This window comes from Dysidea avara, chromosome 5, assembly GCF_963678975.1.
Source record: "Dysidea avara chromosome 5, odDysAvar1.4, whole genome shotgun sequence".
Lineage (NCBI taxonomy): Eukaryota > Metazoa > Porifera > Demospongiae > Dictyoceratida > Dysideidae > Dysidea > Dysidea avara.
In genome coordinates, this window is record NC_089276.1 from 41,293,884 (window position 1) to 41,316,463 (window position 22,580).

The window sequence follows — 22,580 nt, forward strand, 5'->3', positions numbered from 1 at the left end:
TCAGCTATGTTTCAAGTCATCCTGTAAAGAGCTCAATAGAGATCAGCTAGAAACAATTCACCCTGTAGAGATCAGTTAGAAACATATCACCTATACAGAGTTCAGCTGGAAACAAGCCACCTGTAGAGAGATCAGCTAGACACCCTATAGAGAATTCAGCTACATTTCATAGAGTGTTTCAGCTAGAAATAAGCAACCCAGTGAAGAGTTCAGCTATAACAAACTCTATCAGTAGAAAGATCAGCTGGAAGCAAGTTATCCTGCAAAGAGTTCAAATTCATTTGAAGTCGCCCTGTAGAGAGATCAAGTAACCTTGTATAGAGATAAGCTACATTTCAAACCACCATGTAGAGAGATCAACTCGAAACAAATCACCCTGTAGAGAGATCTGGTAGAAACAAGTCACCCTGTAGAGAAATCAGTTAGAAACAATTCACCCTGTAGAGATTAACTAGAAACAGATCACCCTGTAGGGAGATCAGCTCAATGCAAATCACCCTGTAGAGAGATCTGGTAGAAACGATTCACCCTGTAGAGGTCAGCTAGAAACAAATCATCCTGCAGAGATATCAGCTAGAAATAAGTCACCTTGTAGACAGTTCAGTTGGAAACAAGTCACCCGTAGAGAGATCAGCTAGAAACAAACCACCTAGAGAGAATTCAGCTACATTTTGTAGAGTGATTCAGCTAGAAATAAGCAACCCTGCGGAGAGTTCAGCTACAAACTCTCTCAGTAGAGAGATTAGCTAGAAGCAAGTTATCCTGCAAAGGGTTCAACTACATTTGAACTCACTCTGTAGAGAGAAAAGCTAGAAATAATTAACCTTGTAAAGAGATAAGCTACATTTCAAATCACCCTGTAGAAAGGTCAGTTTGAAAGAAATCACTCTGTAGAGAGATCTGGCAGAATCAAGTCACCCTGTGGAGAGTTCAGCTAAAAACAATTCACCCTGTAGAGATCAGCTAGAAACATATCATCCTGTAGAGAGATTGGGTAGACTCAAGTCACCCTGTAGAGTTCAGCTGGAAACAAGCCACCCGTAGGGAGATCAGCTAGAAACAAGTCACCCTATAGAGAATTCAGCTACATTTCATAGAGTGTTTCAGTTAGAAATTAGCAACCCTGTGGAGAGTTCAGCTACAACAAACTCTATCAGTAGAAAGATCAGCTGTAAGCAAGTTATCCTGCAAAGAGTTCAAATGCAATTGAAGTTACCCTGTAGAGAGATCAAGTAACCTTGTAAAGAAATAAGCTACATTTCAAATCACCCTGTAGAGAGATCAGTTCGAAATAAATCACCCTTTAGAAAGATCTGGTAGAAACCAGTCACTCTGTGGAGAGTTCAGCCAGCAATAAGTCACACTGTAGAGAAATCAGCTAGAAAAAAATCACTTGTAGAAATATCAGCTAGAAACAAGTCACCCTGTAGCGAAAGTAGCTACATTTCAATCACCCTGTAGAAAGATCAGCTTGAAACAAATCACCCTGTAGAAGGATCAGTTAGAAACAAGCCACCTTGTAGAGAGATCAGCTAGAAACAAATCACCCTGTAGAAAGATCAGCTTGAAACAAATCACTCTGTAGAGAGATCAGTTAGGCAAGCTACCAGTAATTGTCACCTGTAAGAGTTCAAGTATTTTTCAAGTCACCCTGTAGAGAGCTCAGTAGAAACAAAACAAGTAGCCCTGTAGAGAGATCAGCTAAAAAGAAATCATTCTGTAGAGAGATCAGCCAGAAACAAATCACCTTGTAGAGAGATCAGCTTGATCAAGTCACCCAGTAGGGAGTTCAACTACATTTCAAGTCACCCTGTAGAGAGTGTAGCTAGAAACAAATCACCCTGTAGAGAGATCAGCTAGAAACAAGTCACCCTGTAGAGAGTTCAGTTGGAAACAAGTCACCCTGTAGAAAGATCAGCTAGAAACAATTCACCCTGTAGAGATCGGCTAGAAACAAATCACCCTGTAGAGAGATCAACTAGAAACAAGTCACCATGTAGAGAGATCAGCTGGAAATTCAGCTACATTCCGTAGAGTGTTTTAGCTACAAATAAGCCACCATGTGGTGAGTTCAACTACAAATCATTCACCAAGTTGTCAAAGAGCAGTTACATTGTGAGGCTCCCTGTAGAACTACATACACATTTCCCTGTAGAGTGATCAGCTGCGAACAGTTCAACCTGTGTGACTTATTTTTATGATCAATCAACACAATAATGTTTGTAAATTATTGCGTAAATGCCCATGTAGCTAAACAAAGTATTGATATCTTCTTCATATGTAATACTCTTCTCTCTGTAGTAAAGTTAGTTATCCTCTGAGTAATGCCTAGCCACAATGAAGTAACGAAGCCTACTGAATGAAGCTTATTCACCAGCTTCTTACTTACAACCAAGATTTGCACATTGTCCAACAATGCAATCATGTCACGTGATAAAGTGGTAGTTTCACACGTGACAGATTAAGGCTGTGGACACAAAGTAATATAATATGTAATATTATTATAGTTATAAGAAATACCTATAGGCTGGCTTTGGGCATGAAATTACAAAAAGAAGTGATATCTAATCAAAAACAGCCAAGCTGTAAAAAAGGGTGCAGCCTCCAAAAAAGCCAGGGTGAAAAAAGATGTGAAATCCAAGGTGGCGGCCAAGAAATGGCTGTGACGGTAGGATAATGGCAAAAGTTTTAATAACAATTCAGGCGAATTTGGTGCCAAATCCTAGTGAATCTTGCAAGAGGCAACACAAATTTGCCTGAATTGTCGTTATTAAAATTTTTGCCATTAACCTACCATCACAGCCATTTCTTGGCCGCCACCTTGGATTTCACATCTTCTTTCACCCTGGCTTTTTTGGGGGCTGCACCCTTTTTTACAGCTTGGCTGTTTTTGATTAGATAATAATAAAAGGCTGAAACTATCACTGTACACTCAGTAATAAAATGGAATTTGAGAAATGTGCAAAATGACCAATTTTTTGGTCAGCCAGTTACATAATTACACCAAATAGCAAGCTGTGAAAAAGCGTCCTAAAAACTAGGGTGAAATGTTGTGATATCATAGGTGGCAGCCAAGAAATTGCTGGTAATACAAATTCTTTTGCATTATTAAAAGTACCTATAAGCATTATTATTATTGCTGTCATTTCTTGGCCATCTCCTATCATTTTACAACTTTATTCATCTTAGCTTCTTTTAAGGGCCTCAGTTTTCACAGCTTAGTTATTTTGATGCATATACTTACATTGTATAGTGATAGTCACTGTGATATCTGTATTATTAAAACTGAGAATATTACTAGCCAAACACAAAAAAATTCCAGTGTCTTCTCTCATAGCTCTTGTTATCATAAATTCTGCACTTACACTAGTCACATTACCAACACCAGTAGATGACATCACTTCACTACCAGATACTAGTCTCATATTACTTACAATGCTCCCATTACTATATCGCCATGTAACCACAGGTGGAGGATAACCTGTAGCTGTACATGTGATTGATCCATCACTACCTTCAGAGAAAATAAACTCTTGTCCTTCCACTGGTATAGTAATATTTGGATAGACTATAAGTAATAATAATAATACAAGTAATAATGTTTTCTTGTTGTAATGATGTTGTATGTGTTTTATAATAATAACAATGATCATAATAAAAAAAAATACAAGTAACAATAATAATACTAAATAACAAGTACACAAAAAAGTGGAATTTTCAACTAGAGTAGGGACCATAGCAATGGCGGATCCAGGATGGGGCATTTGGGACAAATGCCCCCCCCTTCAAGAAATTGCATACAAGATCGAGATACTCTAATAGAGAAGTCAATTACTCTAATAAAGCAGTCACAATGTTCATGAGGCAGTGTAGCTTACCTATGAAGCTATAAATAAGGATTTTATTATACATAACATACGTGATATAATATATTTGGTAAAGGATAACTAGCTATTATTGTTGTGACCTTTTTTCTTTGTTCTTTTTTTTTTTTTTGCTCTTCAACTTTTTTCAGCAAGGTGCCCCCCTCTTTCAAAACTCTGGATCGCCCCTGCATAGCACATCGGCAAAAAGTACTAGAGTAGTCTATGATATTTAATCACAGTAAAGCAATAAGAAGTGTTAGCTATATCCCTACCGTGCTCAAGATACCAAAACAGAAATGCACATTAGGGATATAACATTTCTTATTGTTTTACTGTGATTTAATATCAAGGACTACTCCAACTTGTTTCAGTACTTTTTATCGATGTGCTATGGTAGTTGAAAATCCCAATTTTTTTGCGTGCTTATTTTTGGACTTTTTTTGTAAATAATTATCCCATCCAAAAACAGCTTATAGCTGTGCGTGTCCAAGTAAAGCAGAGTTAACTGCGACAAAAAGTAATGATATCATAATGCGGCCATATGCGAGGTATGCAAGTTGTAAAATTAATATTAGCTAATCAGATAATACAATGTTATTGTTAAAGTGTTAATGAGAACTATGTGATGCTGCAAGTTTTTAAGTGTGTGAGCATCTTCATAAATGCCACACAAATTTGTGACCGGGCCTGCAAAAACAGGGTATGTGGGCACAAACTACATCCCATTGCTCTACAGTAAAGGTATTTTTCCATTCTGTAACTTGCAGCATGGTGCCAATTAAATGCTTACTACGAGCTGAAAATCAAGACACACGGTAGTGTGTCGTGCGGCCCAAGAAGCCGGCGTGCCACTCGTGAGTATATTAACAGAAAGAAAGAAAACGCAATTTTCACACCTATGTAGCTCTGTGATCCCTTATCCGATTGGAACAAATTTGTTACAGACGTGCCGGCCAGCTAGGGGAGTCTACACACCAAATTTGAAGAAAATCGCTCCAGCAATTTCCGAGATACGAGCGAATTAAATTTCGTTTTAATTTCTTCGTTTTTTTCTTCTTCTTCATTTCGCACACTTCGCAAAATCCGCCATAAAACACGAATGCGTGCTCGGATCGGGCTGAAATTTGGCACACTTAAAGGGCTCATTAAGGCGGATCTCTGTACCAACTTTGGTAGGAATCCGATGAACATTCACGGAGTTATGACCGATTATTTGCATAAAATAAGGTCGAAGGTCTGTCACGCCTACAGGATAAACTCCTTTGAGGAATCAGTTGAAAATTGATATGTAGATGGAGCAACCATCGTACGAGTGCCTTTTTGTGGTTTGAAAGGAATCGGGATAAAGACCATGGAGATATGACACAAAGCCCGACCTGTGTCAAAATTACGCGATCGATTTTTATGAATAAAAAAACTATTAGTTTTCGTGTCTACCAGGCAAACCGCTTAGAGCAACGAGCTGAAAATTAGTATGTAGCTGGAATAATCATCATAGAAAGTCCTTGCAGTAATACAGAAGAATCGGATTACAAACCACTGAGTTATGATTCGAAAGAAAACTACGTGTAACAAATGCAAGATCGAGATACTCTAATAGAACAGTCACCCTAATAAAGTATTCAGCTGCATTTATAATTTACTCAATTATATTATATTACATTGCAAGTTATTCTGTAGGGAATTCAGCTACAAACAAGTCACCCTGTAGTCAGATCAGCCAGAAGAAGGTACCTAATAGAGAGTTCAGCTACAAAGAAACCATCATGTAGAGAGTTCAGCTCAAACAAATTGCCCTGTAGAGAGATGAGCTGGAAGAAGTTACCTTGTAGAGAGTTCAGTTACAAAGAAACGATCATGCAAAGACTTCAGCTGCAAACAAATCACCCAGTAGAAAGTTCCGCAATGAACCGACCACACTGTAGAGAATTCAGTTAGAAACAAGTCATCTTGTAGAGAGATCAGCTAGAAGAAGTCACCTTGTAGAGAGTTCAGCTGCAAATAAATCACCTTGTAGAGAATTCAGCTACAAACAAATCACCCTGTAGAAAGATCAGCTAGAAGAAGTTACCTTGTAGAGAGTTCAGCTACAAAGAAACCACCATGTAGAGAGTTCAGCTGCAAACAAATCACCTGTAGAGAGTTCAGCTAGAAACAAGTCACCTGTAGAGAGATCAGCTAGAAACAAGTCACCCTGTAGAGAGTTCAGTTAGAAGAAGTCACATTGTAGAGAGTTCAGCTAAAATGAAACTACCATGTAGAGAGTTCAGCTGCAAACAAACACCCTGTAGAGAACTCAGCTACAAACAAATCGCCTGTAGAAACATTAGCTAGAAGAAGTTACCTTGTAGGGAGTTCAGCTACAAACAAATCACCCTGTAGAGAGTTCAGCTACAAAGAAATCATCATGTAGAGAGTTCAGCTGCAAGCAAATCATCCTGAAGAGAGTTCAGCTAGAAACAAGTCACCCTGTAGAGAGTTCAGCTATAAGAAGTCACATTGTAGAGAGTTCAGCTACAATGAAACTCCCATGTAGAGAGTTCAGCTGCAAACAAATCACCCTGTAGAAAGTCAGCTATGAACAGATCACCCTGTAGAGAGATCAGCTAGAAGAAGTCACATTGTAGAGAGTTCAGCTACAAAGAAACTACCATGTAGAGAGTTCAGCTGCAAACAAACACCCTGTAGAGAACTCAGCTACAAACAAATCGCCTGTAGAAAAATTAGCTAGAAGAAGTTACCTTGTGGTGAGTTCAGCTACAAACAAATCACCCTGTAGAGAGTTCAGCTACAAAGAAATCATCCTGTAGAGAGTTCATCTGCAAACAAACCATCCAGTAGAGAGTTCAGCTATGAAAAGATCACCCTGTAGAGAGTTCAGCTATAAGAAGTCACCTTTTAGAGAGTTCAGCTACAAAGCAACCACCATGTAGACAGTTCAGCTGCAAAAAAATCAATCACTCTGTAGAGAGTTCAGCTAGAAGAAGTCACCTTGTAGGGAGTTCAGCTGCAAATAAATCACCCTGTAGAGAATCCAGCTACAAACAAATCACCCTGTAGAAAGATCAGCTAGAAGAAGTTACCTTGTAGAGAGTTCAGCTACAAAAAACCACCATGTAGAGAGTTCAGCCGCAAACAAATCACCTGTAGAGAGTTCAGCTAGAAACAAGTCACCCTGTAGAGAGATCAGCTAGAAACAAGTCACCCTGTAGAGAGTTCAGCTAGAAGAAGTCACATTGTAGAGAGTTCAGCTACAATGAAACTCCCATGTAGAGAGTTCAGCCGCAAACAAATCACCCTGTAGAGAACTCAGCTACAAACAAATATGCCCTGTAGAAAGATCAGCTAGAAGAAGTTACCTTGTAGGGAGTTCAGCTACGAACAGATCGCCCTGTAGAGAGTTCAGCTACAAACAAATCACCCTGTAGAGAGTTCAGTTACAAAGAAACCACCATGTAGAGAGTTCAGCTGCAAAAAAATCAATCACTCTGTAGAGAGTTCAGCTAGAAGAAGTCACCTTGTAGAGAGTTCAGCTGCAAATAAATCACCTTGTAGAGAGTTCAGCTACAAACAAATCACCCTGTAGAGAGTTCAGTTACAAAGAAACCACCATGTAGAGAGTTCAGCTGCAAAAAAATCAATCACTCTGTAGAGTGTTGAGCTAGAAGAAGTTACCTTGTAGAGAGTTCAGCTACAAATAAATCACCTTGTAGAGAATTCAGTTACAAACAAATCCCCCTGTAGAAAGATCAGCTAAAAGAAGTCACCATGTAGAGAGTTTAGCTACAAAGAAACCACCATGTAGAGAGTTCAGCTGCAAACAAATCACCTGTAGAGAGATCAGCTAGAAACAAGTTACCCCGTAGAGAGATCAGCTAGAAACAAGTCACCCTGTAGAGAGTTCAGCTAGAAGAAGTCACATTGTAGAGAGTTCAGCTACAAAGAAACTACCATGTAGAGAGTTCAGCTGCAAACAAACACCCTGTAGAGAACTCAGCTACAAACAAATCGCCTGTAGAAACATTAGCTAGAAGAAGTTACCTTGTAGTGAGTTCAGCAACAAACAAATCACCCTGTAGAGAGTTCATCTACAAAGAAATCATCATGTAGAGAGTTCAGCTGCAAACAAATCATCCTGTAGAGAGTTCAGCTATGAAAAGATCACACTGTAGAGAATTCAGCTATAAGAAGTCACCTTTTAGAGAGTTCAGCTACAAAGCAACCACCATGTAGACAGTTCAGCTGCAAAAAAAATCAATCACTCTGTAGAGAGTTCAGCTAGAAGAAGTCACCTTGTAGAGAGTTCAGCTGCAAATAAATCACCCTGTAGAGAATCCAGCTACAAACAAATCACCCTGTAGAAAGATCAGCTAGAAGAAGTTACCTTGTAGAGAGTTCAGCTACAAAGAAACTACCATGTAGAGAGTTCAGCTGCAAACAAATCACCTGTAGAGAGTTCAGCTAGAAACAAGTCACCCTGTAGAGAGATCAGCTAGAAACAAGTCACCCTGTAGAGAGTTCAGCTAGAAGAAGTCACATTGTAGAGAGTTCAGCTGCAATGAAACTCCCATGTAGAGAGTTCAGCTGCAAACAAATCACCCTGTAGAGAACTCAGCTACAAACAAATATGCCCTGCAAAAATATCAGCTTGAAGAAGTTACCTTGTAGAGAGTTCAGCTACAAAGCAACTACCATGTAGAGAGTTCAGCTGCAAACAAATCACCTGTAGAGAGTTCAGCTAGAAACAAGTCACCCTGTAGAGAGATCAGCTAGAAACAAGTCACCCTGTAGAGAGTTCAGCTAGAAGAAGTCACATTGTAGAGAGTTCAGCTACAAAGAAACTACAATGCAGAGAGTTCAGCTGCAAACAAATCACCCTGTAGAAAGTTCAGCTATGAACAGATCACCCTGTTGAGAGTTCAGTTAGAAACAAGTCATCCTGTAGAGAGATCACCTAGAGGTATCACCTTGTAGAGAGTTCAGCTACAAACAAATCACCTGTAGGGATTTCAGCTGCAAACAAATCACCCTGTAGAGAGTTCAGCTACAAAGAAATCATCATGTAGAGAGTTCAGCTGCAAACAAATCATCCTGTAGAGAGTTCAGCTATGAAAATATCACCCTGTAGAGAGTTCAGCTATAAGAAGTCACCTTTTAGAGAGTTCAGCTATAAAGCAACCACCATGTAGAGAGTTCAGCTGCAAACAAATCACCCTGTAGAGAATTCAGCTAAAACAAATCTCCCTGTAGAGAGACCAGCTAGAAACAAGTCACCCTGTACACAGATCAGCTAGAAGAGGTTACCTTGTAGAGAGTTCAGCTGCAAACAAATCACCCTGTAGAGAATTCAACTACAAACAGATAACCCTGCAGGGAGTTCAGCTAGAGTCAAGTCACCCTGTAGAGAGAATCCTGTAAAGAGTTCATCTACGTACAAGCAGATCACCCTGTAGAGAGTTCAGCTACATTTCAAGTCACCCAGTAGAGAGGCCAGCTGCAAATTATCCTGTGGGAATTAATTGACATGTGATAAATATATGCAAGAGTTCATAATATAATGAACTCTTGATATATGCATTACATATATAATTTGTACATTTACTGATAAAATCAGAATGAGTTAAAGTATTTATAAAATCTACTTCATCTTTTTCTTTTTCCTGTGGTAAAGAAAAATATATAGGTTAAAAAGCCCCAAAGCTGGCCATAGGCCGGCTTTGGAGTATACAAATACAAAAAGAAGTGAAATCTAATCAAAAACAGCCAAACTGTAAAAAAAAGGAGTGCGGCCCTTGAAAAGGCTATGGTGAAAAAAGATGTGAAATCCAAGGTGGCGGCCAAGAAATGGCTGTGATGGTAGGTTAATGGTAAAAATTTTAATAACGACAATTCAGGTGAATTTTTGTGCCGCTTGGTCAATTGGCACAAAATTCACCAGAATTGTCGTTATTAAAATTTTTACCATTAACCTACCATCACAGCCATTTCTTGGCCGCCACCTTGGATTTCACATCTTTTTACACCATAGCCTTTTCAAGGGCCGCACTCCCTTTTTTACAGCTTGGCTGTTTTTGATTAGATTGCAATGCCATAGCATAATGGTACAAAATGTTATGAGTGTTGAAAGTTTAAAAAGAAGGCAAAAATCATGTGCCCACATACCCTATTTTCTCAGGCCCGGTCACATTTAATTTTCAATAAAGCAACGTGTATAGATTCTCTGATGGCAATAAATAGTTTGAGTTTGGCCACCTTTCCTTTGTTCATAGCATTGCTGTATACAGGAAAGGCAGCCAAATTCAAACTATTTATTGCTATCAGAGAATCTATACACATTGCTTTATTGAGAATTAAATTTGTGTGGCATTTATGAAGATGCTCACACACTTAAAAAACTAGCAGCATCACATAGTTCTCATTAACACTTTAACAATAACATTGTATTATCTGATTAGCTAATATTAATTTTACAACTTGCACACCTTGCACATGGCCGCATTATATGATATTATTACTTTTTGTCGCAGTTAACTCTGCTTTACTTGGACGCGCACTTTTTTACAGCTATAAGCTGTTTTTGGATGGGATTTCAATACTTTTTGTTAGAATAAGCAATGCACTGTTGATAATAGTAGGTGAGTTTCCATGGTTTTGACAGAAACCCCAGATTACAGTGACAGAATATTAAAATATAACTAATTTTAGTGGCCTAGGCAACCCACATGGGAGGGGGGGAGTATTTCCCCTGGCCCCAACCTGAAAGGGGCCCCTTGAATACCTGTTTAAAGAAAGATCAATATACTCTAATAGAGCAGTCAAGATCTAGACCCTTCCTTGCCCCTGGGCCCTTCTTTAACTTTTTGCCCTAGGCCCACTAATTTCTCTGGGCAGCCCTGTGAGTGGCATGCAACTGCAGTCAACTAACACCCATTTTAACTAGTAAACCCTTAGTAACACTTTGCCTTTCATCTTGTACTGCATTAAAACGATCAAGATACTCTATTACAGCAGTCACAAAACAGCTGTAACACAGCAATCAATATTTAGCATAGTTACAACTTCTGCCTAGCATCGGACTGTACAGTTTAAATTACTAGCTACTTACAGACTTTACAATATAAAAACATAGCACTTGTAGAAATGTGACTGTTCTATTAGAGTATCTCGATCTACTTCAAGCATTGACTAATTCAAGCAAAGAAGCCACGCCCCTGCCCATATCAATAAGAGATCTTGTGAAAGGAAATGAGAATAGCAAAGAAAAGGCAAGTATGTACAGAGACAATAGAGGGGCGCGTACTTATGTCCTGTTGTAAAGAAACGCCTTTAAAATTTATATTACTACTAAATAAGTGTACCAGAATAGGCTTGCAAGGCTGTTGTCTCATTGCTTGTCTTTCGTGTTGAAGGGATTTAGTCACAATTGATGAGTTTAACTATACATGTATTTGTGTTGTAAAACTTAATTGTAAAAAGGCGATTAGCACATATCATGATAAAACATGTATTTGTCACAGTAGAGTCTCTCACGATTATTAGGCATTGGACCAGGGTAAAAATTTACTGCTATATTAATAGGAGGTTGTAGCGTTTGTATATCTTAGTATCTTAATAAATAATCCTCCATGATCACTAATCACTAATAGTACAGTGAAAACTGGTCATTATTCAGGTTGTAGGAACAAAATTTTCTGATCTAGCTTTTTTTAAAGAGGTGGCTGCATTTTGCGGCCTTAAAAAAAAGGTAAGAAGCATGCTTTTCTAACTGGCTATAGAGATGGATTTAGTGTGTGACAGCGTATGAGACAGTGAGTGCTGGTGGCAAGGGGGCACTGCAGCCAATCTGTTAGAGCACCAAAGGCACTACTTCAGACATAGGCAGTTGGCTGTCAGCCCAAAGTGTAAAAAGTTTCACTATTGGTCCTTATAAGCTCCTGATGAAGAAAGTGATGAAGTCATTATCCATAGGATATATTTTTCAGAGTATCCATTTCAGTTCTACAATATAGTAGCCAAGCATAAGATGAACATAACACAGCATTCTAGTGGTTTAATGGTGACCACAACACTTCCTGAGTTAAACTGTGGTGAGATTTGAGACTACCAGAAGCCCTGGAATGCCTTCAACACATGAAATACCAAATATCTAATGCCTGGCTTTCATCCACAGTGGACCTGTCTTGGTGCCCACTTGTACAGAAGGGAAACAGCTGCCACACAGTCTTGCAAGCGAAACAGCTAGTTGCCACACCCCTTAATCATCAATTTGTAAAATCTTGAGCAAAATTGTGTGTGCGAGCAAGTGCGATGTTGTACATCGGCAGTGCCGTGTATATGTTTGCTGCCTAGCAGTGACACATCACGATTATTGAAGTCACAATGCGTTACTGTATCATCCATCTAAATACAATCTCTGAATGTGTTATTTTGTGTAGAGAGCAATCTTCTACATATATTGTTAACTATTAATATTGTTCACCATTGTGAACTGTATGTACAGTGAAACCTCACATAGCGGCCACCTCTTTAATAAGACCACCTCATTATATTGACCACCTCTAGTAGGTCCCAAATATAGCTAAGCAGTACTTTATGACCTCATTATAAGGTCACCTTGTTATTCAGGCCAATTTTTTTGGTCCCACAGCTGGCCATATTAATGAGGTTTCATTGTACTTATATGAATTTTTATTTTTCGTAACTTTTCTTCAGGTTTATTGATGGGCACTATGAAGCATTGTTGACGGGTCCGTACATAATGTGGTGACTTGAAATGCTAAAACAGTACGTAGCATGTCTTGTATGTACATGTAATGTGTTGTAATGTGTCCACACATCCACACATCTTAGAAATAGATATAATTGTATTCTCTATAAATAGTCAGTTCCATTGTGCCACTGGGTCATAAGTGGGTTGAGTATGGATCATCCAGGACATTTGAGTCACATTTCGTCCTGGCCAAGTGGATCTCATCCACTGACAGAATATACAGGATCAGATCACGTGTATAGATTACGGTGGACCTTGTTTATTGCCACCTTCACTCAATCAGCAGGTAACAGTGTATAAATTCTCAATTGGAATTGACTTTTCAAGAGAGGTTGTCTTTCTATACTAGTGGCCATTAAGATAGGTTGTACTGATAGAGTGTACATACTAGAGATGCAACAATATCCTCCACTTAGTGTTGTTTGATAGTGATACAATGGAGACTATGTTTTGTTGCATTTAAATACTATACTATTATATTGCAACTCTAGCACGTATTTATAACAGGAATGTTTGTTAACTGTTTAGACATAGTGGAGCCACACCCACTCATCTGGATTCTACAAATGGAGTCATACCAACTTGTCATCATACTTACTCGTTACTCCCATTGTGTTTGGATGAATATACATGCCGTCATGTGAGACTTGCTACCATGGCGGGCCACTGGAAAACATTTTCATGGCAGTTATATTACAGTCATTATTGTACAATTCTTACATTATTGTTGTGAAAAGTGTTTGGTATTCATGTGTCCTCTGGATGTTGTAATTACATGTGTAATTTTGTGTGGGGGTGCTATAAAATGCAATAATGCATGGTGACAATTGTAAATTAATAGGTGATTTTGCACACTTCCTTTTAGGCTAGCTACATGTGGTAATTACTCACAGCTTGTGTCAACAACTGGTAACCGCAGTTGTACTCTGTGTCATTCTTTAAGCCGTGCCCTTAGAGGACAAATTACGTGGGAGCAACTAAATTCAAATTTCAAAATGAACGATGGTATGCAGCACCATAGATTATATCTATGGACTATAATCTATGGCAGCACACTTCTTTGTGGCTATATGCACTGATTAACTACATAGAGTGCTAGTTCATCAATACCCAGTGACCGCAGTTGTGCTCTGCGTCATTCTTTAAATTCTGAGTAAAATTCTTAGAGAGAGCAATTTACGTGGGGGCGACTAAATTCAAATTTCAAATTACCCATTCTCGAAAACATATGTTTCAATCTGAAAGAAACTTTTAGAACAGTTTAAAGACACATTTCCCTACATGCCAAGCGAGTATTGCAGAAAACAACAAACTGGGTTTTGTATTAGGCCTCTAGGTCGACTGAGGATGACTGAAACTTCGTTTGGTGCTGAAATTACATCTGTAGGGTAATCATGTATGGTGAAATCGATGATGTGAATCTTGAGGCGATTGAGTGAATACTGAAGCAATAGCAGGGCAATCAATGTTCGAATGCACAAAGGAACGCAAGGCATACACCTGCGGTTGCGTCTAACCGCATGCCATAAAAAAATGAAACTTCCCCTTTGATGTCGGCAATCTCGATCACGAAACAATCGGGGTGGATTTGCTTCACTGCTTACGTGGTAGTTACTAGTGACACGATGAGTTCAACTCTAGAGTTTCAGAGGGATAGCTTAAGTGACGGGTGAGTTACAGGAAGGCTGAATTTGATAACGTTCGTTCCTGTAAAATCCTCATGTGTAGTGGTCGCATTATTTATTCTCTGCGATGCGCGTTTCTGCTTTACTGGCCGTGCGACTCACTACCGTGAGTCTTGATTATGACTGGTGAACCCACATATACCACATCTGTAATGGCACCGCATGCCCCAGCTATATTAGTTATCGTCTGAAAAGTGAAGTATCTATTATGCTTCGTTGTCAGCTATGTTCAACCCATAACACAGCATTTTGAATCAATAACTCATTGAAAAGCACTTCTGTAATCCCCGTATACATAAAGAAATGGTGCTGTGTTCCCCAGTTATATCGATTATCATCCAGCTGAAAAGTGAAGTATCCATTACGCTTCGTTGTTGGCTGTGTTTAACCCATTACACAGCAGTATGAATCAAGAATTGTTTGAAAAGCATCTCTGCTAACAAAACAGCCACTATGAAAAATACTGACGATTTTCGTTACAAAGGGAAGCCATCACATGCTACCACCAAATCGATACTTTTCACTCTCAGCAAAGATGAATGGGACACAAAGGAGGACAATGGTAAATCCATGAAGAATGAACTATACATACTGTGGTATGCCAAAAGGCACCTGTCGGGCTGAAGCAACGTCAAACAGTGAAAATATCAAGCCCATAGCCTTAGCTGTTATTGAGTTATAATTGTAATTGTAATTGTAATATAAAATAGGAAGTCCATTTAGCTTAAGCTGATTTTCAGTGGAGCCCTGTAAACAGTATACAAAAATACACAACAACACAAATATATATACACACCAGCCAAAAAGATACTTAATTAAAATACAAATACTTAAATGATGACAGAGTGGTAGCCTGTACAACTGTTAATGTCAAACTATTCCATAAAATCGTTCCACAAAGAGTTATACCTGTCTGAAGGCATCAGTCAGTCAGTTACTTGGTCAGTAGAAAATTCCATTATTAAAAATTCTGTAGCAACTTGTTGAAAGCGTTTCGGGTTGATCTGAAAGCTTGTTTGGGCTTAGTTTTACCAAACCAATACTGCCTCATTGTCGTCAGGGGAAATTGATGGTGTTTTTAAGTGATGTCATTTTGTGGGCCACACCTACTCATTTGTGGTCCCTACTATACAGTACGATACTCTATGATAAAGGATACGGCAGTTATTAGTACATGTACACTGCATACATGATACAGAATAAAGCCCATAAGTTTGACTATCTCAGCAAAACTTACATAGTTCACACATTTTAACTAGTGTAATAAATAAAGTGGGTGCTGTGTGCCAGCTTCTTAGGCTGCACAACACACTACTATGTGTCTTGATTTTATAAAATAAAGCATGGGTAACAATGTCACTGAAATAAAAGAAAAAGAAAAACAAACGAAACATGAGTCAAACAAGTCAACATTTTAAACTGCTACAACTAAACATGTCAAACACTTTAAAACCTAACACTTGAAATTGATCTCTAATCTAACTCAACAGATTGACAGGAGAAACCCAAACAATTAAGTTATGTAACTAGTTTTAGTGGTATTCATAGTTTAGCTGCATTATGGCTACAGTTAGTCATAAGATCACTGCAGCTTAAATCTACTATAATAAACACTTTAGTTCATTATCATAAACAACAATGTCTTGTCTATATGGGCTTACTACATACGCAGGATACACGATTGCCATCCACATCAGCAAATACCTTAACAACATTGTATGTGAGCTTTGTGAGGAATGATAATACAGTATCATGGTGATAGGTATGATACTGTAGGTGACTGGCAAAGAAAACAAGTTGTTCTAGTTTGCATGCATCAACTCAAATTCAGTGGAGTTGGAAGTGTATCAGATAAAGCTTGCGACATGAATGATAGTTTGTCCATAAATGTGACCTAGCCAGGGAAATGGTGTTATCACCGTCTATTTAGAAATACCAATATTAAGTATTCAGTGTGTTTTAGCTTGCAAATGGTTGAAGCTATGTATACTAAATTGTCACACATTTTGCACCTAATTCCTTACCTTCCAGAATTTACACTGTATAAGTATCCAACAGCTAAATTTTCTGCCATTTTAGATAGTTTTTAATTTAATCATAACTGTTTCAGGTGAGCTTAAAAATGGGGGTAGATGGAAGGAAGGCCAGGGGTTATTTACAAAAATGCGTAAGGATGAATTAGGCCAAATTTTGGGCCATTCAGGTATCAAAACTATCTGAAATGAAATTTACAACACAGGTTGTGTTTCTCACAATGGTGCTGTATAGCCACATACGGCCATGGCCAGGCCTCTTGTACAGATCGCCACTGTACTTGAGAAAAGCAGTCAACAAAAGCAGAACACTCAACTCTACAGCTGATTTTGGTTGTGAAATTTGATAGTTCATTCATGTAACCTTGTGAGAAAAATCAAATATGCTGTCATGGGTGATAAAACTAGTTTCCCAGGCCTGGTCACAAATGTGATTAGGCTTCCAAAGCAGTAAATTTTCCACTGTACAGAGCATGTATGTAACTTCCGTTGACAGAGGGGTGTTTCCTTGGAGATTGCTTAATATGCAGAGCTTGCAAGCTTTAGAATATCAGCAGGTTGTGATCTCAGTATTTCCTGATGAGTGATGTTAATCTGAAGTAGTTTAGAGGAGAGATTCAACAGCAATGATAGTTTCTGTATCAGTGAATCTGAGTACAGCCATCCTACACATTAGAGCATTCTGCTACAAGTGTTTGTTTAAAGTCATACTTTAGATAGCTCAGTCATACTTTAGATAGCTCTGCCATACAAGCAAGTCACTCTGTAGAGTGATCAGTAATAAGCAAGTAGAAAGTTCCACTACAAACATGAGCATACAGCTGCATAACAAGATGAGTTGTAGAGAGTTGGCTACATTTCAAGTAAACTGTTCAGTTATGTAACAAACTACCCTGTGGAGAGTTCATCTACGTAACAAGTAGAGAGTTAAGCAATACAACAAGTCTTCTTGTAGAGAATTCAGCTAATATAACAAGTTTCAATATAATATTACATTGTGCTATAATATCAATTAGCATAATTAACAACTAAATAATTCATCCAGAAATGAAAAAACAAAACAAGAACAAGAAATAGGCTCTAGCCAGCTTTGATACCTATTGTGAAGAAGCAGACTGTAAACAGCAATGTCAAATTAACTATTTGTATACACACATTATTACTTTTTGTAGCTTATTAGTGTAATTAGCCAGTTGTTTTACTTACCAATATCCCTGTCTCTGTTGTTACTTCTTCATCACAAGCTGTACATTGTTTTGATATATCTCTGTCTCATCATTTTCCAGTTTTGTACTAGAAATTAACTTTCTTTATAAGCTTTTATAGTTTACCTTTTGATGACCTAAGCACTGCAACTTTAATAAATACCTTGTATCTGCATGCAAAATTTAGTATTCAATTGAGTATGATAAACTGTGTCCTGATAACTGAAATGATTTGATAGCTAGAACCATTCAGCTTGTGACAACTACAACTACAGAAAGTGATATCTACTGTATACTAAAATAGCCCAGTAAAGAAAAAAATGTGCCACCTCTCCAAAAAAGCATGGGTGAAAAAGAGTTATGAAATCAAAGGCATAAGTTATGTAGGTTTATCTAAGTGTTGCAAAAAGAAGTACAAGATTGTAGAATATAGATGAAATTGAATGCACATATCTCAGCATTAGCTAAGTGGATTCAACTCAAATCTGGTATACAAGTACCCTACCCACAGGGAGTTTACATTGCAAAATTGGTAATTTCCTACTGTGATAGGGCCTGAAAAATAGTATTTTTGGTTCCTATATAATACATAGTGTTGACTATAACATACGTATACAGCTGTAACTTATACCAAAACAATAAAGCTGTGTGAGAATAGGGTGTGGCTCCGTAAAAGAAAGGGTGAAAAGAGATGTAAAATCAAAGGTGGTGGCCAAGAAATGGCTGTGGTGGTAGGTTAATAGTACAAATTAATTTTTGCAATGATGATAATTCAAGTGAATTTGTGTTGCCTTCTCCAGGTTACACTTGGATACTGTGCACAAAATTCACCTGAAAGTCACAGTGAAAAAAATGTGCAATCCAAGGTGGTATGGCTATGATGGTTTTAATGGAAAAATGACAATTCAGGTGCTGCATTATTTTCGTAGCTTGGCTGTTTTGATATAGATAATATGTGACCGAATTTTGGAAAACCGTCGATATACGCACAACAGTACTTTTGTAATAAAATGCATTTAAAAACTATGGGTAAAAAACGCAAGCTCCAGAAAAAAAATTATGCAAGTTTTTATCACCTTGCTGGTGGGCGAAATAAGGTGCCAATGGATAAATCCTGGGCATCATCGAGTCCGCCTGTCCATACGGAGTACAAAAATCTTTGTTTCATCTCCATACACGAAAAGATTCCGAAGTTACACACGTTTGTTTACGTTGCGGTGACGAAAGAATTTACCGACAATCGTTTTTCAGTGAATTTGCCTTCCTTCTCGAACAAAGAAGCATGCTTGGGGAAAAAACTACACCTTGGTGGATGCACCAATTCATGGCGAACACAATGAGCCAAGATTCAATTCCGTACGTCGTTGTATCAGTAAGTTATAATGTTTTTTGTAAGCGCCTGTAGATTTTTTTCTCGATAGCTTCTGTACATATCAAATTACTTGCTCGTCCGGCTGTCTAGTGTTGTATTTCCAACGCTGCTTAACTTAGGAAGCTGAAACTTGGCTAGGCCATTCCTCTGTGCCTGTAGAAAACAAAGAACAAATAAAATGCATTTTGAAAATTGTGCGGATATCGACGGTTTTCTAAAATTAGGTCACATAATTATATCACTTGTGTTTGTATTTGTATTCTCCAAGGTCAGTCTGTGGCCTGTTTTAGAACTTCCTTCATTTGCCTTTTTACTGCAGAAAGGAGGAAGAGACCAGAATTCCTTTGTAGATACTTCCATTTTTGCTTATAATGAAAATTATCACATGAACTTTCTCCTAAAGGTTGACTGGCTTGTAGTAGAAATCTCTACAAGATAACTTGTTTGTATGTAGCAGAACTCTCTACAGAGTAATTTCCAATGTGTCTCTATAAGGGTGGTTTGTTGGAACTGAACTTTCTTCAAGGTGACGTGTTTGTAGCTGAACTATCTATAGGGTGAAATGTTATAGCTGAATTCCCTACAGGGTGAGTTGTTTGTAATTAAACTCCCTACAGGCTGACTTGTCTGTAACTGAACTCTCTACAAAGTGAGGTGAACTTTCTACAGGGTGAATTATTTGCATAGCTGAATACTCTCTATACGGTGACTTGTAGCTCACTACAGTGAGATTTCTAATGTCTCTACAGGGTGACCTACTGTATTTGTAGCTTAACTTTCTACAGGGTCATTTGTTTGTAGCTGAATTCTCTACAGAATGATAGTTTTGTATCTGAACACTCTACACTATCACCTCTACTGTAGCTTGCAGAGATTTTCCAACCGAGCTATGCTGTAATACCATCATTCATCTCTTGTTTCACTACTTTTATTGCTTGGATCACTACTTCATTTTTAATTTTAATATACTAGTAGTAACATTGATTCTTGAACATTCCAGATATTAGCTTGTAATGTTGTCAGTTATTTGTTAACCTTCATGATGTATTTTTTTACAGCTGAGTTATTGGGTTACAGGTACTTGTACATGCCTTTTGTACTACAATATGAGTAATGACTTCAGCATTTTTAGTGGCAGTCCATGCAAAAGTGCTTGAACTACCATACTTATTTGATACACGAAATTATATTATTAATACCATACCGTATAGTAAAAAACTTTGGCGGTAAAAAACTTTGACGAATTTGGCGAATAGCGTTCAATTCGCCAAAGTTTTTTTTGCCAATTATTTTACGAGCACATTGAGTAACTAGAACTTGAGATGAAGGCTAGTTTGTACCACCACGCAATAAAGATCGAGACTTATGAGATCATTCCTAGGAATTTGTCCTACTGTTCAGTGTAAGCACTCCTTGGGATAGAATTTCCAGCCGGCTTCCCGGCCGTTCGCACGCCAGCTAGTTCATCGTCTCGCGATGGATTTGGCCAAATGCTTTGATATACGTGATATCCTCTGCTACTGGAGTTCACTGGAAAAGTAAATACGGTCGCTCTCTGAATCGAAGGAGATAGCCGCGAAGCACGCGCCTTTGCTACCACGTTGCTAGATCGGTAGCTACAAAAGTACTGCTACAACAACAATGCTAGCTACCTATACACTTACTACACTACTTAACTGATGAGTTGACACCTTGCTGTTTAATATCCTTATGTACCGTACAGTAAAATTTTTGGCGGTAATAACTTTGGCGAGTATTATTTCAATCGCCAAAGTTTTTTTCCGCCAATTTTTTCAACAGAAGGGTTTCGTCACACTTTTTTACCGCCAAAGTTTTTTACTATAGGGTACCTGCTTCACTGCCCATACAAAAGTCTCAATAGTAGCAGTGAAATTTATCCCGTATTCACTGGTAGCAGTGAAAAAGTTGTAATTGCAATTTCATTAGCTAGAATTTATGTTAACAATGTAACGCCAATTAGCGTTGATGCATGTTTAGTACATAGTGACAAATTGCATACATGGCAACGCTAATGACAGCATGTGTATATGCAGCGAGTATGGTATTAACTGGGAATAGTATGGGTATAGCAGTGAAATTTGGGATAAATACCACTCCTGTTGCATTGGAAATGGTAAATTTCACTCTGCTTTGCCTCGTGAAATTTATCCCCATTTCCAATACAACTCAGCTTTGCCTCGTGAAATTTATCCCCATTTCCAATACAACACTCGTGGTATTGATCCCAAATTTCACTGCTACCCATGCTATTACTAGTACAAATCAATAATGCAGCCAGTCACTCACTGTTACATACAACACAACGTTGTAGATAAAGAATGTGCATGTAACATGTTTGCTCACCATTAACAGTTAGTACTCCACAAGTAGTGTCACTAGATACTACATTAGTAGCATTACATGTGTAGGTACCCACATCAGATGACTGTACATTATTGATTCTTAAGATACTTAGTATACTGGTAGAGAACATTGTCAATACCACATCATACTTCACTGTATTAGTCACATCCACTGGAACATCATTAAAGTACCAACTGACGGTAGGAACTGGTTCACCAGTAGCATGACAATAAAAGTTAGCTGTGTCTCCTTCATTTTCTGTATCATCCATTCCTTGTGCAATAAATGATGGAGCATCTATTAGTAAAAATGTTGAATAATTCCACTGAAATGACTGGAAAATGTACATTAATTAGAAATGACAATTACGTATGCAATTTTACTCCACTGGTGAGCTAAAGATACTGAACACATGGATTGTGTTGATGTGGCAAGATTAACACACCAGCAATAATTCATAGTATGTCAATACTGCTAGTATTTTTTCTGTCTTCAGACCCTATTTAAGCTGTTTTGGGTGGGTAATAAATCTCATATACTCCACTTTGTTTTCTAATATACTCTATGCCTTCAGGCACAATAATTATAGCATATGCTCAAAACTAAGCTTATCCAATTAGTATGCATTTTTCACATGTAGTGATATGACGAGGGTGCTTATTTTGTCATGTGAGCATGCATAGTTGTCATGGCACTAGTATTATCACAAAGAAACCAGCAGCTTTTGCCGAGCCTACAGCAAAAACAGCCATGGATGAGGTAAGTAATCTGAGTGTAATGTGAAATAGAGTCTAAAGCAGTTATACGGGCACAATGTGGAGTCTATGAAATTTATAAACCCTCAGACCCTAAGTAGCGCCCTCGCTTTGCTTGTGCACTACAGCCCAGGCCTTTGGATTTATAAATTTCATAGAATCCACATTGTGCCCGTATAACTATTATATATTTCAGTGCTTGTGCCAAATAATTCCTAGACTGAGTCAAAAACAAGCTACGGATACCAACACTGAACAGTTGTGGTCTATTATTCCTCAGCATTTTGTATAAATAGCTTCAATAGACAGAGTTAGTATAGATAGTGTTGGAACATAATTTACTGAGCAAAACTTATGAAGCGAAACCTAAACTGATCACCTATACTGCATTAGTCTTATTTGGATTGCTACATGGTGCAGTGTCTAATTTCTAGAATCAAGTATTTCAGTGATATGAAATAAGTGCATATGAAACATGTTTTGTTGATACTTTGCAAGACAAAATCACTTCAACACTTCACATAAATAAT

General features: G+C 38.0%; 1 protein-coding gene across 1 annotated transcript in view; it reads right to left on the bottom strand.

The window, feature by feature from the left end:
- Nucleotides 1-22,580, bottom strand: part of LOC136255297 (hemicentin-1-like) — a 239,616-nt gene that overhangs the window by 105,893 nt on the left and 111,143 nt on the right. The window contains exons 11-12 of the mRNA XM_066048025.1: nt 21,296-21,592; nt 3,245-3,568 (exon numbers count right to left, since the gene is read on the bottom strand). Of these exons, the coding sequence (XP_065904097.1) occupies nt 3,245-3,568; nt 21,296-21,592 (621 nt within the window). The remainder of the gene's footprint in view (nt 1-3,244; nt 3,569-21,295; nt 21,593-22,580) is intronic.